Source organism: Carcharhinus amblyrhynchos, chromosome 6 (assembly GCF_965287045.1).
Source record: "Carcharhinus amblyrhynchos chromosome 6, sCarAmb.v2.hapA, whole genome shotgun sequence".
NCBI classification, from domain to species: Eukaryota; Metazoa; Chordata; class Chondrichthyes; order Carcharhiniformes; family Carcharhinidae; genus Carcharhinus; species Carcharhinus amblyrhynchos.
Window position 1 is genome coordinate 118,415,049 of NC_137329.1, and position 18,147 is coordinate 118,433,195.

At 48.0% G+C, this 18,147-nt stretch overlaps 1 protein-coding gene across 3 annotated transcripts in view; it reads left to right on the forward strand.

Annotated features, from left to right (window-relative positions):
• Nucleotides 1–18,147, forward strand: part of srgap1a (SLIT-ROBO Rho GTPase activating protein 1a) — a 233,268-nt gene that overhangs the window by 152,232 nt on the left and 62,889 nt on the right. For all 3 annotated transcript variants that reach the window (XM_080191293.1, XM_080191294.1, XM_080191295.1), the window contains exons 5-7: nt 6,670–6,846; nt 9,624–9,752; nt 15,900–16,121. In XM_080191293.1, coding sequence (XP_080047419.1) covers nt 6,670–6,846; nt 9,624–9,752; nt 15,900–16,121 — 528 coding nt within the window. The remainder of the gene's footprint in view (nt 1–6,669; nt 6,847–9,623; nt 9,753–15,899; nt 16,122–18,147) is intronic.

An 18,147-nucleotide genomic window follows, 5' to 3' on the forward strand; every position in this document is an offset into this window, starting at 1 on the left:
AGAACTGCACACATTACTCTAGCTGTGACCTCACCAAAGCTCTATACAACTCCATCATGACCTCCCTGCTTTTGTAATCTATATTTTGATTGATAAAGGCTGGTGTCCCTTATGCCCTTTTCACCATCCTACTAACGTGCCCTTCATTTTCAGAGATCTGTGGACAAACACGCCAAGGTCCCTTTGTTCCACAGAACTTCCTAGTGTCCGACTACTCATTCAGTACTTTCTTGTCAAATTACTTTTCCCAAAGTGTATCACCTCACACCTTCCAGGGTTAAATTCCATCTACCACTTATCTGCCCATCTGACCATTCCATCAATATCTTCTCGTAGCCCAAGACACTCACTGTTAACCACCCGTCCGATTTTTGTGTCATCTGCAAACTCACTAACCCTACCCACCCCCCACCACATAGTCAATCAATGTCATTTATATAACTCCAACTGAAGTGAGTTAACACCTGCCTTGGCGTTGCAGGCTGGGGAATCATAAACAGCAGTGTTTACAAGAACAACAGCTTGCATTTATATAGCACCTTTGAAGTAGTCCCAACATTCCAAGGCAATGCAGGGGAGCGTCATCAGACAGACATTGACACCAAATTGAAGCAGACGTTGAAACAGGTTTAGTCAAGGAGGTAGATTTTTTGGATTGCCTTAAAGGAGGAAAGTGACTTGAAAAGCAAAGGTTTAGAGCGTGAATTCTAATGTTTTGTGGTAGGATTTTTTAAAATTCATTTATGAGGTGTTGGCATCGTTGGCTGGGCCAGCACTTATTGCCCATCCCTAGTTGCCATCCATATCAGAGGACATTCGAGAGTCAAACCGCGTTGCTGAGGCTCTGGAGTCACATGTAGGCCAAACCTGGTAAGGACGGTAGATTTCCTTCCCTTAAGGACATTAGTGAACCAGAGGGATTTTACCGACAATGGTTTCATGGTCATTGGTAGGCTTTTAATTCCAGATTTTGTTTATTGAATTCAAATTTCACCAGCTGCCGTGGTGAGATTTGAACCCTGGTCCCCAGATCTTGCCTGGAGTCTCTGGATTACAAGTCAAATGACAATACCACTATGCCACCATCTTCGGAAGGCAACAATTTAAATCTTGCGTATCTTAAAATAACTTGAGAATCTAGCACCATGTGTCAGGAATGTGTACACTTCATTCCTCAAATCGTATCAATCGCTAAGCGTGTTTTCCTCACTCAGTGTTGGAAATTGAGATCCTCATATGAGATTAAACTATATTCTTAAACTTCTCTAGCACTGTCAATACAGGAGGCGATGGCCTAGTAGTATTATTGCTAGACTATTAATCCAGAAACTCAGCTAATGCCCAGGGGGACCCGGGTTCGAATCCCACTACAGCCGATGGTGAAATTTGAATTCAATAAAAAATATCTGGAATTAAAAATCGACTAATGAACCATTTGTCGATTGTCGGAAAAACCCATCTGGTTTGCTAATGCCCTTTAGGGAAGGAAATCTGCCATCCTTACTGGATCTGGCCTACACGTGACTCCAGAGCCACAGCAATGTGGTTAACTCTCAACTGCCCTTGGGCAACTAGGGATGGACAACAAGTGCTGACCCAGCCAGCGATGCCCACGGCCAATGAATGAATCAAAAAATATTCAGATCATTAGAAAGTTATTGAATCTTCCAGTATAATCTCATATCAGGAGAAAATACTGGAATATTACTCTTATTATCCATCGTGGATGAAAGGGAAAATTGAATATGACTGTATTGGATATGACGGGAAAGCGGATACAGAGTTGGATGATCAGCCATGATCAAAATGAATGTCGGAGCAGGTTCGAAAAGCCGAATTGTCTATTCCAGCTCCTACATCTCATGCTTCTTTCTAATCTCAAGCCATGTCTTCAGTTTAAGATCGATTGGATTAATTTTTAACCCTCTCTTCCCAGACTGAAATGGTTGAATCCATGTTAAATCAGTCAGCTGGCAAACTATATCAACGTACTCTGTCCATATTATCAAAAAGATATGCAGGCACTGGGGAAGGTGCAATCAAGATTTACAATGGGATAACAGAGGCTCTACCTGTCAGGAAAGGTTGAAGAGGCAGGAGTTCCTTTCCCTAGAATAAGGATGACCTTGAATCAGAGAATGGTTACAGCACAGAAGGGGGCCGTGTGGCCCACTGTGTCTGTGTGGCCCTCCATAGAAGCAGTTCACCTTGTTCCATTCCCTCGCCATCTCTCAGTAACACCTGTCTGGGCTTTCTTTCCAGATAATACATCAAATCTTTTTAAAAGTCGTTATTGGCTCTGTCTTCACCACACTCTCAGACAGTACATTCCAGATCCTAACCACTCGCTGTGTGAATCTGTCTCCACCACACTCTCAGACAGTGCATTCCAGACCCTAACCACTCGCTGTGTGAATCTGTCTCCACCACACTCTCAGACAACGCATTCCAGACCCTAACTACTCGCTGTGTGAATCTGTCTCCACCACACTCTCAGACAGTGCATTCCAGATCCTAACCACTCGCTGTGTGAATCTGTCTCCACCACACTCTCAGACAGTGCATTCCAGATCCTAGCCACTCACTATGTGAATCTGGCGCCAGAGTGTGACAATTAGGGGAATTTCACAGTAACTTCTTTGCGGTGTTAATGTAAACCTTACTTGTGACAAATAAATAAACTTGTCTCCACCACACTCTCAGACAGTGCATTCCAGATCCTAACCATTCACCATGTGAATCTGTCTCCACCACACTCTCTGACAGTACATTCCAGATCCTAACCACTCGCTGTGTGAATCTGTCTCCATCACACTCTCAGACAGTGCATTCCAGATCCTAACCACTTGCTGTATGAATCTACCTCCACCACATTCTCAGACAGTGCATTCCAGATCCTAACCACTCACCATGTGAATCTGTGTCCACCACACTCTCTGACAGTACATTCCAGATCCTAACCACTCGCTGTGTGAATCTGTCTCCACCACACCCTCAGACAGTACATTCCAGATCCTAACCACTCGCTGTGTGAATCTGTCTCCACCACACCCTCAGGCAGTACATTCCAGATCCTAACCACTCGCTGTGTGAATCTGTCTCCACCACACCCTCAGACAGTACATTCCAGATCCTAACCACTTGCTGTGTGAATCTATCTCTACCACATTCTCAGACAGTGCATTCCCTATCCCAACCACTCGCTGTGTGAATCTGTCTCCACTACACTCTCAGACAGTACATTCCAGATCCTAACCACTCGCTGTGTGAATCTGTCTCCACCACACTCTCAGACTGTGCATTCCAGATCCTAACCACTCGCTGTGTGAAGGTATTTTCCCTCAGGTCGCCCGCCATTCCCTTTTTTCCCAATCATATTAAACCTGCCCCCTCTAGTTCACGATCATTCCACCAATGGGAACAGTTTCTCCCTATCAATTCTGTCCCGATCTCTCATGATTTTCAATATCTCTATCAGGATTCTTCGCTATCTTCCCTTCTTCAAGGAGAAGCCCCAATTTCTCCAATCTGTCTGTGTAACTGAAGTTCCTCATTCTTGGATCCATTCTTATGAATCTCCTCTGCATACTGTCCAATGTCCTTCATGAAGTGTAGTGCCCAGAATAGCACGCTATACTCCAGTTGAGGCCAAACTAGTGTTTTGTACAAGTTTAATGTAACCTCCTTGCTCATGTACTCTGAGCCCCTATTAATAAAGTCCAGAATACAGTATGCTTTATTAACTGCCATCTTCAATAATCAGAAGTCTCACAACATCAGGTAAAAGTCCAACAGGTTTATTTGGTAGCACAAGCTTTTGGAGCACTATATCTAATTTCTCCTTGAAATCTTACGATGTTTGGCCTCAACTTCAACCACACATTCACCACCCTCTGGGTGAAGAAATTTCTCCCCATCTCAGTTCTAAAAGATTTACTCCTTATCCTCAAACTATGACCCCTAGTTCTGGACTCTGTTCTCCCTGAATCTACCCTGTCTAACTCTGTCAGAATTTTATAAGTTTTTTTGCGATCCCCTCTTCTAAACTCCGTTGAATGTATTCCTAACCAACTTACTCTCTCCTCAAATGACAGTCCCACCATCTCAGGAATCAGCGTGGGGAACCTTCGCCGTACTCCCACTGTAGCCGTTTCTGCTGATTCCGAGCTGTCTCTGTGGCTGGTTCACTAACAATCGGGGGAAAAGACACTGAGTCCACAAATCTCCCGATTTAACAGATGAATCAAAGCATGAAAATGTGATCTGATTCTAAATTTGGACTACGGAATCCTGAGCAAGGGTCCCTTACTGTACCCAGTGCAGATGAAGTGTGTGGCTGTAATTTTAGCATGAATAAAGTGAAAAGTTTGGCTTGTCGCCAGTACATTGCAGAGTTAACTCCCGGGCCATTTTATGTTGGAATGTTTGTTGTTATTTTCCCTTCTTGTTCTGTATCTGGGTGGGAGCCCAAGGTGCATGGTTTAATTACCGCTCCTTTGACACGCTAATATGCGTAAATATTTTCACAGAGCTTTATTAGTCACCGCTGTGTCCAAGATATTCTCTTGGAGCCCAGAGATACTGGAAAACATTGAGAAGGTTGAACAGTGCTAACACTGTCTGTAAATGGTTGTTTTTGGAATCAGTTCCCTCTGAGAGCGAATATGTTACAATGTCTGCGCTATTAAACCTGGCAAAGAGGGAAAAAATAGTATTTTGTATCGCTCTCTTCAAAACCTCGGGAAATCCCAAAGTGCGTTTGAGCTGAATAAGCATTTCTGGAGTGTAGCCACCATTGCATAATATAGCAATACAGGGTGGCATGGTAGCACAGTGGTTAGCACTGCTGCTTTACAGCTCTAGGGTCCTGGGTTCGATTCCTGGCTCGGGTTGCCGTCTGTGTGGAGTTTGCACATTCTCCTTGTGTCTGCGTGGGTTTCCTCCAGTTTCCTCCCACAGTCCAAAGATGTGCGGGTTAGGTTGATTGGCCATGCTAAGAAATTGCCCCTTAGTGTCCAGGGTTGCATAGGTTAGAGGGATTAGTGGGTATAATTTATGGGGGTAGGGCCTGGGTGGGATTGTGCTCGGTGCAGACTCGATGGGCCAAAGGGCCTCTTTCTGCACTATAGGGTTCTATGATTCTATGATACAAAACTTGGCCCCAATAAGTTATGTTTATTTATCATTGTCACAGGTAGGCTTACATTAACACTGCATTGAAGTTACTGTGAAAATCCCCCACTCCGACGCCTGTTCGGGTACACTGAGGGAGAATTTATCATGGCCGATGCGCCTAACCAGCACGTGTCTCGGACTGTGGGAGGAAACCGGAGCGCCCGGAGGAAACCCATGCAGACACAGGGAAAACGTGCAGTTTCCGCACAGACAGTAACCCAACTGGGAATTGAACCTGGGCCTCTGGTGCTGTGAGGTAGCAATGCTAACTACTGTGCCACCGTGCTACCCACAATATGCACACATTGAATTCTCGCCACCAGTCAGAAAGGACTCAGGGACTCGGGATGTTTTTGGGGTATTGTTTGAGCGACGTGCATTGACACTGAGTAAAACCCCTGTGCACTTCTTCAAAATTGTACCCTGGGATTTTATTTTCATTCGTGGGACATGGGTGTCACTGGCTGGCCAGCATTTATTGCCCATCCCTAGCTGCCCTTGGAGGGCAGTTGAGAGTCAACCACATTGCCATGGCTCTGAAGTCACGTGGGTCAGACCAGGTAAGGTCAGCAGATTTCCTTCCCTAAAGGACATTAGTGAACCAGATGGGGTTTTCCAACAATGGTTTCATGTTCGTCAGTAGATTCTTAAAGCGAATTCAAATTCCACCATCTGGCGTGCTGGGATACAAACCCGGATGCTTCAAACTTTCGCTGAGTTTCTGGATTAGTAGTCTAGCGATAATACCACTAGGCCAGTGCCCCCGTCCCCCCAACCCTTTTCACCCACCTGAGAGGGTAGTCAGCACCTGAATAAAACATCTTACTTGAAAGGCAATGGGCTGTCTTTTATTACTCACGCCCCGTGGGGTGGTCCCCTTAATATGGAGTGTGGATGGGTGCCACAATCAGCAGTCTGCCCACCAAATCTAAATAAGTAATCAAGCATCAATTAGGCTGGTTACAAAGTCTTTTGTTATTCCTTCATGGGCCACGGGTGTCACTGGCTGGCCAGCGTTTATTGCCCATTCCTAATTGCCCTTGAACTGAGTGACTCGCTGGGCCATTTCAGAGGGCAGTTAAAAGTCAACCACATTGCTGTGGCTCTGGAGTTACATGTAGGCCAGACCGGGTAAGGATGGCAGATTTCCTTCCCTAAATGACATTAGTGAACCAGATGGGTACTTCTGATAATCAACAATGGTTTCATGGTCATCATTAAGACTTTTAATTTCAGATTTTTATTGAAGTCAAATCTTACCATCTGCCGTGCATGTGTGTGTGTGTGTGTGTGTGTGTGTGTGTGTGTGTGTGTGTGTGTGTGTGTGTGTGTGTGTAAAATGCCTCCTGCTTTGTACCAGCAGCTAAATTTCCAAAGCATTTCGTTGGCGGTGAGGTATTTTGGGATGTCCCGAGGAATTGCGGGAAGTGCTATCGAAGAGCATGCTCTTTAGGTTGGAAGTGTTGCTTCATGTTGCCTGTGTCGCCACGACAGGTCATGAAGACGTACCACATGTATCACACGGAGAGCATCAGCTCAGAGAGCAAGCTGAAGGAGGCTGAGAAACAGGAGGAGAAACAGATCGGGAGGGACCCCGTCTTCAGCATCCGGCTGGAAGAGAAACACCAGCGGCGAAGCTCAGTGAAGAAGATCGAGAAAATGAAGGAGAAGGTAGGGCAACATCTGATTTGGTTTGATTTATTATTGTCACGTGTATTGGTATACAGTGAAAAGTATTGTTTCTTGCGTGCTATATAGGGACAAAATATACCGTCCATCGAATACATAGGAAGAAAGGAAAGGAGAGGGGGAAGATCATAGTGTTGCAGTTACAAATAGGGTGAAGAGAAAGATCAGCTTAATATATGGTAGGACCATTCAAAACTCTGATGGAAAGGAGCTGTTCTTGTGTCCGTTGGTATATGATCTCAGACCTCCGTATCTTTCTCCTAATGGAAGAAGGTGGAAGAAAGAGTGTCCGGGGTGTGTGGGGCGCTTAATTATGTTGGCTGCTTTGCCAAGACAGTGGGAAGTGTGGACAGTATCAGTTGGTGGGAGGCTGGTTTGCGTGATGGACTAGGCTTTGTTCACAACCTTTTGTAGAGGGGCCCTGCTAAAATGGGACATGTTCTCCTAGGACCAGGCCAATGCACAGCTCAGCAATGTGAATGGTGCAGATCCCACCTCAGTACATAACACCTCCTGTATACTGACCATCATCCCCGCGTGGTTGACGGTTTTTAATACATTTGTAGATCAGCTTTTTATTCAGAGTCCTCGGTAGACAGTTTTCCATTTAGGTTGCATAAAAGCCAAAGATTTGCCGGAAGGCTGCACACGTTGCCAACCCTGCACACGTGCAGTTGTGTGCGCAGCTGCCATCTTTACAGTGGGCACATGCGTGGTTATCACCTGGAACTGGTCCAGTTACCACGCCGGCAACATCAAGTCACTGGCGCTTGTAAAAACAGCCAAATAAAGTCATTACTGCAAAGAAGGAGGCCATTCAGTCCACCGAGTCTATCCTGGCTCTTTGTAGAGCCATTCAGTCAGTTCCAGCTGACCTCAGCATAAAACCTACTCTTACCCGTCCTGGCCATTCCCCCAGTATGATTCACATCCCCCAATCTCTGATATCCGAAAGGCAGAGGTTTAATTGTAGCTGGTTTAACCGTCCATCGCCAGACATGGCTTATCAGCAGGAGTCAGGCTGACCTTACAATTCTCTGTCAGAACCAGCTCACATCTGGAGCAAAACTAATCCTAGCTTCCATTTCAGAGAAGAACCGTAGAATCCTACAGTGCAGAAGGAGGCCATTCGGCCCATTGAGTCTGCACTGACCACAATCCCACCCAGGCCCTATCCCCCATAACCCCATGCATTTACCCTCACTATTGGGCGGCACGGTAGTACAGTGTTTAGCACTGCTGCTTCACAGCTCCAGGGACCTGGGTTCGATTCCCAGCTTGGGTCACTGTCTGTGTGGAGTTTGCACATTCTCCTCGTGTCTGCGTGGGTTTCCTCCGGGTACTCCGGTTTCCTCCCACAGTCCAAAGATGCGCGGGTTAGGTTGATTGGCCATGCTAAAATTGCCCCTTAGTGTCCTGAGATGTGTGGGTTAGAAGGATTAGTGGGTAAATGTATAGGGATATGGGGGGAGGGCCTGGGTGGGATTGTGGTCAGTGCAGACTCGATGGGCCGAATGGCCTCTTTCTGCACTATGTGATTCCCCCTGACACTGAGGGGCAACTTAGCACGGCCAATCAATCCAGTGTATTTCTTCAACATTATTCTCTTCTTAAACCCTTCTCCCTGTCTCCTTCCACACTTATCTCCAACACTGATCGCAAGGCACTCATCGGCTTCTGTGTCAACAACCAGAAGACATAGGAGCACACGTAGGCCATTCGGCCCATCGAGTTCTCTCTGCCGTTCAACGAGATTATGACCGATCTGATGTGATAATCCTCAACTCCGCTTTCCCGATAACTTCTCCCCATGACCCTCGATTCCCTTAATGAATAAAAATCTCTCTATCTCAGCCTTGAACTTACTTAACGATCCAGCCTTTACAGCCCTCTGCGGACAAGAATTCCATGGATTCACTACCCTCTGAGGCTCCAAACTCTGCAATTCCCCACCCTAAACCTGTCCATCTCTTCAACTCCCTCTCCCTTCTCTGTAGACCCTTCGGCCCATCGAATCCACACTAACAATGAAGTCGTACTAATCCCATTTTCCTGCACTTGTCCCATATTCTTGAATGTTATGATGTTTCATCCAGATATTTTGTAAAGGTTGTAAGGTTTCCGGCCTCCACTACCTTCCCAGGCAGTGCATTCCAGATTCCCATTACCCTCTGAGTGATTTTTTTTTACCCCAAATCCCCTCTGAATCTTCTGCCCCTTGTGATTGACCCCTCAACCAAGGGAAACAGCTGTTTCCTATTTATCCTGTCTGTACCCCTCATAAACTTACACACCTCAATCATACCTCTCCCCCAACAACCAATCCAAGCCCCATCCAGTCTCTCCTTATAGCTCAAATGCCCCATCCTGGGCAACATCCTGGTAAATCCACTCTTGTACCCCCTCTAGTTCTAACACATTCTTCCCATAGTGAGGTGACCAAAACTGCACACAGTACTCCAACTGTGGCCTAACCAACATTCTGTACAACTCCAAATCTTGGTTCTTGGGTGTGGCGTTTTAGGCAGTTATAGACAGTGCTGCCTCCTGTAGGTTTGGCTGCCAGGCCTGGCTTTTTCTCTGAAAAATTAGGCCCTGCGGTATCCAGTTGCCATAGCAACTGATTGGAATCTCTTAAAGATTTTCTGTGTCCTGCTTTTTGTGTCTGTGTGTGCGCGTGTGTCTTTGATGGATGAACTGTACCCTCATCTTAAGCCCTTCCGTTAACCCATTCTTCTTTTTCATTTTATGTGGGATAGCGACAAGCCAAGTACTCAGAAAATAAGCTGAAATCCATCAAGGCACGAAACGAATATCTGCTGACACTGGAAGCGAGCAATAATTCTGTTTTCAAGTATTACATCCATGACCTCTCTGACGTAATTGACGTGAGTACACAGAAGAGAGAATGTAAGGAAATTGAAATTCATCTGGAGCGAAATATATTTGGAGTCTGATTCAACGCGAATGGCCTAACCTTGTAGGTAAATCTTTACCTAGGCCCGAATTCTCCGGCTGTTCGCTCATGGCGGATTCCTTGATCCCGTCGCTAGCGAATGGCGTGCTGCCTCCCGCTGCCAAGAAGCCCACTGACGGGAGGCCAGAGAATCCTGGCCCAAGTCTTATTTCACCTCGCCAAAATCTACAAGGCTGGTTATAAGCTGGTTATAATTCTTCAGGTGTATTGATGTATCTTGATAATGAACAGATTATTCGTGAGTTGGAGCAAGGGTGCCTTGAGCAGGTAAAAACAAGAGATCCAGACAATATTGCCTGAAATATCAAAATCTGAGGGGTCTAGGCAGAGTGGAGAGTGATCGGCCTAAGGGAGGTCCTCCTCTCATTTCTCCACATCTTGCGCTCTTACTCACTACTCTTTAGTTGCTCTTAGGTGTTGTACAATGTTCATGCTAGGCTTCATCAAGAGGTTCTTAGTCTGGTGCAGTAATCCATCAAGTGTTTGTTAACCGCTCACAGCTATGTACATATATAGGAGATAAGGTCTAAGTTCGGAGCTTCCATGCTTGCTTCTACACTCGTCTTTGTCCAGTCCAAGATTGCCCTCATGTGCTCCTTCACACTGTGGGCAGTGAGGTATCCAATCCCACATTAACCCTCTCTGCGCCAGACCCTTATGCTAAGTACTAGTCCCAAGATGCGTAGGTTAGGTGGACTGGTCATGCTAAATTGCTCCTTAGTGTCCCAAGATGCGTAGGTTAGGTGGACTGGTCATGCTAAATTGCTCCTTAGTGTCCCAAGATGCGTAGGTTAGGAGGATTGGTCATATTAAGTTGCTCCTTAGTGTCCCAAGATGTGTAGGTTAGGTGGATTGGTCATGCTAAGTTGCCCCTTAGTGTCCCAAGATGTGTAGGTTAGGTGGATTGGTCATGCTAAATTGCCCCTTAGTGTCCCAAGACCTGTAGGTTAGGTGGATTAGGCATGCTAAATGTGTGGGGTTATGGGGATAGCACGGGGTTGGGGGTGGGGGGTGTTGGGCCTGAGTGGGGTGCTCTGTTGGAGAGTTGGTACAGGTTCAATGGGCCCAATGGCCTCCTTCTGCACTGTAAAAAGATTCACTGTATTCTGTGGAACTATAAAACAGCACCTCTGACACTGCAGTGTTCCCTCAGTGCTGAACTAAGTTTTTTTTTTATTTCCAGCTGGAAGTATTTGTTACAAAATAAATCAGTGTTGAAGGTCAGATTTTATGGCACTTAGCTCCTCTCAGCCATCTCCAAGTTAAATCAGCGCCAATATAAAAAATGCCTTTGCTTGCATCCATTTGTGAAATCTTGCGTAAATTACCCAGCAGTTAAGCAGCTCTGAGTGACAGGGTAATGTGAAGCCCTTTTAAACACACTACGCTGCATATAAATAGCACCAATCCTGATCTCTCTTTAAAGTGGTTCCAAACTGCTGATGTGCACACTTTTTTTTGACTCAGTCGCTATTCTGAGGAGTAACTTTAATTTGATAATTGCCATTGGAGCCTAGGTTCGTAGCATGCAGTCGAGAAGGAGAGAAACGCAATGATAAAATCTCCCCTGTCAGTGGGTGCTCTGTTGCCCTGCCAGTGTTATAGAGTCATAGAGGTTTATAGCATGGAAACTTGTCCATGCCACCCATCCTTTGGCCCAACTTGTCCATGCCACCCAGTTTTTATCATTAGGCTAGTCCCAATTGCCCATGTTTGGCCCATATCCCTCTATACCTATCTTACCCATGTAACTGTCTAAATGCTTTTTAAAAGACAAAATTGTACCCACCTCTACTACTACCTCTGGCAGCCTGTTCCAGGCGCTCATCACCCTCTGTGTGAAAAAATTGCCCCTCTGGACACTTTTGTATCTCTCCCCTCTCACCTTAAATCTATGCCCTCTAGTTTTAGACTCCCCCACCTTTGGGAAAAGATATTGACCATCTAGCTGATCTGTGCCCCTCATTGTCTGTGCCCCCTCATTGGGGTGGCACGGTAGCACAGTGGTTAGCGCCGCTACTTCACAGCTCCAGGGATTTGGGTTCAGTTCCTGGCTCAGGTCACTGTCTGTATGGGGTTTGCACATTCTCCTTGTGTCTGCATGGGTTTCCTCCGGGTGCTCTGGTTTCCTCCCACAGTCCAAAGATGTGCAGGTTAGGTTGATTGGCCATGCTACAAAGTTGCCCCTTCGTGTCCTGAGATGCGTAGGTTAGAGGGATAAGTGGGTAAAATATATGGGGTAGGGCCTGGGTGGGATTGTGGTCGGTGCAGACTCGATGGGCCGAAGGGCCTCTTTATGCACTGTAGGGTTCTACGATTCTATGATTATTTTGTAGACCTCTTTAAGACCTCCTAAACCTCCTATGCTCCAGGGAAAAATGTCCTGGTATCTCCAGCCTCTCCTTATAACTCAAGCCATCAAGTCCTGGTAGAATCCCAGTAAGTTTTTTCTGCACTCTTTCTAGTTTAATGTCATGAAAGGTTTGTGAGGGAGACAATTGTGCCATTTACAAATGCATATCAACTGAAAGCGGATAATGGCAAATAGGTTTCCTTTTAGAGCTGCGAGTCCATTTTTGACAATTCTTTCACAGACGTCACTGGCTGGGCCAGCTGGTTGCCCATACCCTTGAGTTGTCCATACCCTTGAGTTGCCTATACCCTTGAGTTGTCCATACCCTTGAGTTGCCTATACCTTTGAGTTGTCCATACCCTTGAGTTGTCCATACCCTTGAGTTATCCATACCCTTGAGTTGTCCACACCCTTGAGCTGCCTATACCCTTGAGTTGCCTATACCCTTGAGTTGCCTATACCCTTGAGTTGTCCATACCCTTGAGTTGTCCATACCCTTGAGTTATCCATACCCTTGAGTTGCCTATACCCTTGAGTTGTCCATACCCTTGAGTTGCCTATACCCTTGAGTTGCCTATACCCTTGAGTTGCCTATACCCTTGAGTTGTCCATACCCTTGAGTTGCCTATACCCTTGAGTTGCCTATACCCTTGAGTTGCCTATACCCTTGAGTTGTTCATACCCTTGAGTTGCCTATACCCTTGAGTTGTTCATACCCTTGAGTTGCCTGTACCCTTGAGTTGCCTATACCCTTGAGTTGTCCGTGCCCTTGAGTTGTCCGTGCCCTTGAGTTGTCCGTGGTCTTGAACTGAGCGTCTCGCTCGGCCATTTCAAAGGACACCTGAGAGTGGGTCTGAAGTCACGTGTAGGCCAGACCAGGTAAGGACAGCAGATTTCCCTTCCTAAAGGACCTTAGTGAATCAGACAGGCTTTTATGACAATCGATGACACCCTCTCTGGGGCCAGCTGTCAATTCCATATTTGAACTAATTGCTCAAATTTAAATTCCACCGGCTGTAGTGGGATTTGAACTCATGTCCCAGGAGCATTAGCCTGGGCCTCTGGATTATTACCCCAGCAACACCAACCCCAGCAACTTCCCCCCATCTTAAAAGTTGCAGCATTCAATTTTCCTAAAGAATCATGGAATCTCTAGGCAGGAGGAGGCCATTCAGCCCCTCAAGTCTGCACAAACCCTCTGACAGAATGTCTTACCCAAGCTCTCTTACCCCACCTATCCCCATAAGTCACACATTCACCCATGGCCAATCCACTTAACCCACACATCTTGGGACACTTAAGGGACAATTTAGCATGGCCAATCCACGTAACCTGCACATCTTTGGGACACTAAGGGACAATCTTTGGACTGTGGGAGGAAACGGCCACCCAGAGGATATACCCTCATACTTCCTCCCCCGCCTCCACCCCCACACCCTCCCCCCACCCACCTGTCCCCCCCCATACCTCCCCCAGTCAGCATCCCTGCATCCGGTCTGCCCTGTCATATGAGGGAGCAGAGAACAGAAGGTCACAATGGTCGATTTGGATGAGAGTGGCATAGTGGTTAGGACTGTTACCTCACAACATCAGGGACGGGTGTTCGATTCCTGGTTTGGGTCACTGTCTGCATGGAGTTTGCACATTCTCTCTAGTGTCCCCAATCCAGTACGTTGAATGAGATTGCATTTAAAAAATATTCCAGAGCATGTAGAAGCCCGTTAACTTACTGCGTGCCTTATGGAGGAACACTGGGGTACATTTTCAGACAATTTTGTACCAAAATGTTTGACCATTCAAATTACACTGTTCCCAATTTTCTGTCTATTTAAATTCAGGGAACAGAATTTTTTTTTCAAAATTTACCCGAGCTCTTCCCCCTTCCCAAAGTAAAGATTAACATTTTTCTTGTGGGTGTAGATTAATGATTAAAATGTATCTGATCCAAACAGGGCTGGCGCAAGAGGGCGGCACGGTGGCACAGTGGTAAGCACTGCTACCTCACAGGGATCCTGGTTCGAATCCAGCCCCGGCTCACTGTCCGTGTGGAGCTTGCATGTTCTCCCCGTGTCTGCGTGGGTTTCCTCTGCGTGCTCCGATTTATTTCCTCCCACAGTCCAAAGATGTGCGGGTTAGGTGGATTGGCCATGTTAAATTGACCCCTAGCGTAAGGAGGATTTGCTAGGGTAAATACATGGGGATAGGGGTGGAATTGGGGTCGGTGTAGACTCGATGGGCCAAATGGCCTCCTTCTGCACTGTAGGGATTCGATGGGATTCTTTGAAGTGAATTAGCTGTCCTAGACAAACCTTCAGCCTTGTACCCACACCCCAAAATTAACTTTCAAAAATAAATATTGCGTATTAGCATGAATGGAACTTCTGGATTCATAATTACATTTTTACTTCACATTGAAAAAATGAATATTCTGAAACTGACTGTACGCTCTCACTGTCCACAGGATATGCACTAGAAGGAATGCAGGTTAGAATTCATAAACTGGCTCACGTGTTGCAATACTCTGTGTTCCTGCAAGACGATTTTACCCATAATTTACACGATGGATAATCATTACGATAAGAGTGGGCTTGACTGAATTGCGTTCCTTGATCTTACCTCCTGGGTTCGCGGTTTAGAAATAGGATGTATGAATTTGTGAAACTGTGGGATAAACAATGTGAAAAATCGAACATGAAATTTTGGACAACGTCAGCGTGGAAACCTGAGGCCGGAATTCTCCCATCGGCGGGCTGGTTTGCGGGCAATGTGAAAGCCCATTGACGGGAATTTCTGGCTTTTAGACCAGCGCGGCTGGAGAATTCAGCCCTATATGTAGGGATGTATTATTGATAGACCCTCAGCTGCAGCATTTTGTATAATTACGGCCTTGGGTGACTGTCTGTGTGGAGTTTGCACATTCTCCCCGTGTCTGTGTGGGTCTCGCAAGACTGGAAAATCCTGCCCGAGGTCAATGGACCTTCTCATGGTCCACCCCTCCCCCGCTCTGATTCCCATGGCGGGCGGGGCAGTAGAATTATGGCGTAAATTTATTTTTCATTGGTGAGACACCAGTGTCACTGGCTGGCCAGCGTTAATTGCCCATCCCGAGTTGCCCTTGGAGGGCAGTTGAGAGTCAACCACATCGCTGTGGCTCTGGAGTCACATGTAGGCCCAGAGCAGATAAGGACGGCAGATTTCCTTCCCTAAAGAACATTAGTGAACCAGATGGGTATTTCCAACAATCAACAATGGTTCCATGGTCATCAGTAGATTCTTAATTCCAGATACTTTTTATTGAATTCAAATTCCACCATCTGCCGTGGTGGGATTCGAACCCGGGTCCCCAGAACATTAGCTCAGTTAATAATAATTGCCTCGCAATAATTCCATTAGGCCATCACCCCCCCTATTCTATTTGAAGTGGTAGTTCTGACTGCAACTTGTGATAACAGAGAAATCAATTTGTTGAGAGCTTGTTGGATAAACTGGCTCTCGTCTTCAACATTTTCCCTCATTGATTAACAGGACTGCCTACTTGACTCCATTTTTACACTACAAGTTGCTTGACATCAAGAGAGTGGTCTTCGATAGTGCAGCACCTAGTGAAGTGGTTTTAAGCCCCCTGTTATGGGTCCAAGGTGCAGAATTTGGGTTGGAATTACAATGCCTCCTCTTTCTCTCTCTCTTGCTGTCTTGCCTTGTTAGTGCTGTGATCTGGGTTACCATGCCAGCCTAAACCGGGCCCTGAGGACGTTCCTGTCTGCTGAATACAACCTGGAGACATCCAGGCACGAGGGCCTGGACATCATAGAGAACGCTGTGGACAACTTGGACCCTCGCAGCGACAAGCAGAGGTTTATGGAGATGTACCACACCGCCTTCTGCCCACCAGTGAAATTTGACTTCCAGCCACACATGGGAGATGAGGTGGGCACCCGCAGGGCGAATCTTACACTGGTCTTTTTACACTCGGTCCAATTCTGGTCACCACTCCATCAGAAGGGTGTGGAGGCTTTGGAGGGAGTACAGAAAAGATTTACCAGGATGTTGCCTGGTATGGAGGGTATTAGCTATAAGGAGAGATTGAATAAACTGGGATTGTTCTCCCTGGAAAGACGGAGGTTGAGGGGCGACCTGATAGAAGTTTATAAAATTATGAGGGGCGCGGATAAGGTGGGCAGTTGGAAGCTTTTCCCCCAGGACAGAAATGGCAATTACAAGGGGGCACAAAGTTCAAGGTAAGGGGGAGGTGGAGGTGTGCGGGGGAGATTTTTTTTTTACACAGAGGGTTTTTGGGGCCTGGAATGCACTGCCAAGTGAGGTGGTTGAGGTAGACATGTTGGTGACATTTAAGATTTATCGGGATAGATACAGGAACAGACAGGGAATAGAGGGATACAGGTGGTTGGTCTAGATAGGACACCGTGATCGGCACAGGCTTGGTGGGCTAAGGGGCCTGTTCCTGATCAGGATTGTACTCCCCGAGTTTGAGAAGGAGGCAGGTTCAAACATTGTTTTTATCCTGGCCAGCATTTGTTGCCCACCCCTAATTGCCCTTGGACTGAGTTTCAGAGGGCATTTAAGAGTCAACCACATTGTTCTGGGTCGGAAGTCACATGTAGGTCAGAGTAGGTAAGGGATACCAATCCAATGCTGGATTAACCAGGGCTCGTGTAGGTGAACTGTACAGATGGCAGATCAGGGCTGGAGAGAGAAAGCGAGAGACTAGTGGAGGGAGACAGGGAGGTGGGAGGCGGGAAGGGGGGGTGAGAGTAAGGCAGGATGATTGATCAGTATTGAATAACCTCAGTCGGAAAATGAATTATTGTGGACCTCGGCAAAAACTGGGACCAGATCCAGGGAGGATGGGGGTCCGGATCCAGGGAGGATGGGGGTCGAGGTCCAGCAAGGGCAGGGGTCAGGGTCCTGCGAGGGCAGAGGGTTAGGGTCCAGCGAGGGCAGGCGTTGGGGCTCAGCGAGTGCAGAGGTCAGGGTCCACCAAGGCGGGGGTTGGGTTCCACCGAGGGCGGGGGTCAGGGTCCTGCATGGACGGGGTTTGGGGTACAGCGAGAGTGCGATGGGGGTCCAATGATGGCGGGAGTCAGGGTCCATCAAGGACAGGGGTCAGGGTCCAGCGAGGGCAGGGGTCAGGGTCTAGCGAGGGCAAGGGTTGGGGTACAGCAAGGGTAGGACGGGGGTCCAGTGAGGACGGGGATCGGTGTCCAGCGAGGACGGGGGTAAGGGTCCAGCAAGGTGGGGCTTGGGATACAGCGAGGGCAGGGGTTGCGGGTCAGGCGAGGGCAGGGGTCGGTGTCCAGCGAGGGCAGGGATTGGGATACAGTGAGGGTGGGGGTGATGTCCCGCAAGGGGGGGGGATCAGGGTCCAGCGAGGGCAGGGGTTGGGGTCCAGCAAGGGTGGGGGTAAGGATCCAGTGAGGGCGGGGGTTGGGATACAGCGAGGGCGGGGGTCGGTGTCCAGCGAGGGCGGGGGTCAGTGTCCAGCGAGGGCGGGGGTCGGTGTCCAGCGAGGGCGGGGGTCAGTGTCCAGCGAGGGCGGGGGTCGGTGTCCAGCGAGGGCGGGGGTCAGTGTCCAGCGAGGGCGGGGGTCGGTGTCCAGCGAGGGTGGGGATCGGTGACCAGCGAGGGCGGGGGTCAGTGTCCAGCGAGGGTGGGGGTCAGTGTCCAGCGAGGGCGGGGGTCAGTGTCCAGCGAGGGCGGGGGTCGGTGTCCAGCGAGGGCGGGGGTCGGTGTCCAGCGAGGGTGGGGATCGGTGACCAGCGAGGGCGGGGGTCAGTGTCCAGCGAGGGCGGGGGTCGGTGTCCAGCGAGGGCGGGGGTCAGTGTCCAGCGAGGGCGGGGGTCAGTGTCCAGCGAGGGTGGGGATCGGTGACCAGCGAAGCGGGGGGGGGGGAGGTGGTAAGGGTCCAGCGAGGGCGGGGGTGGGGGTCCAGCAA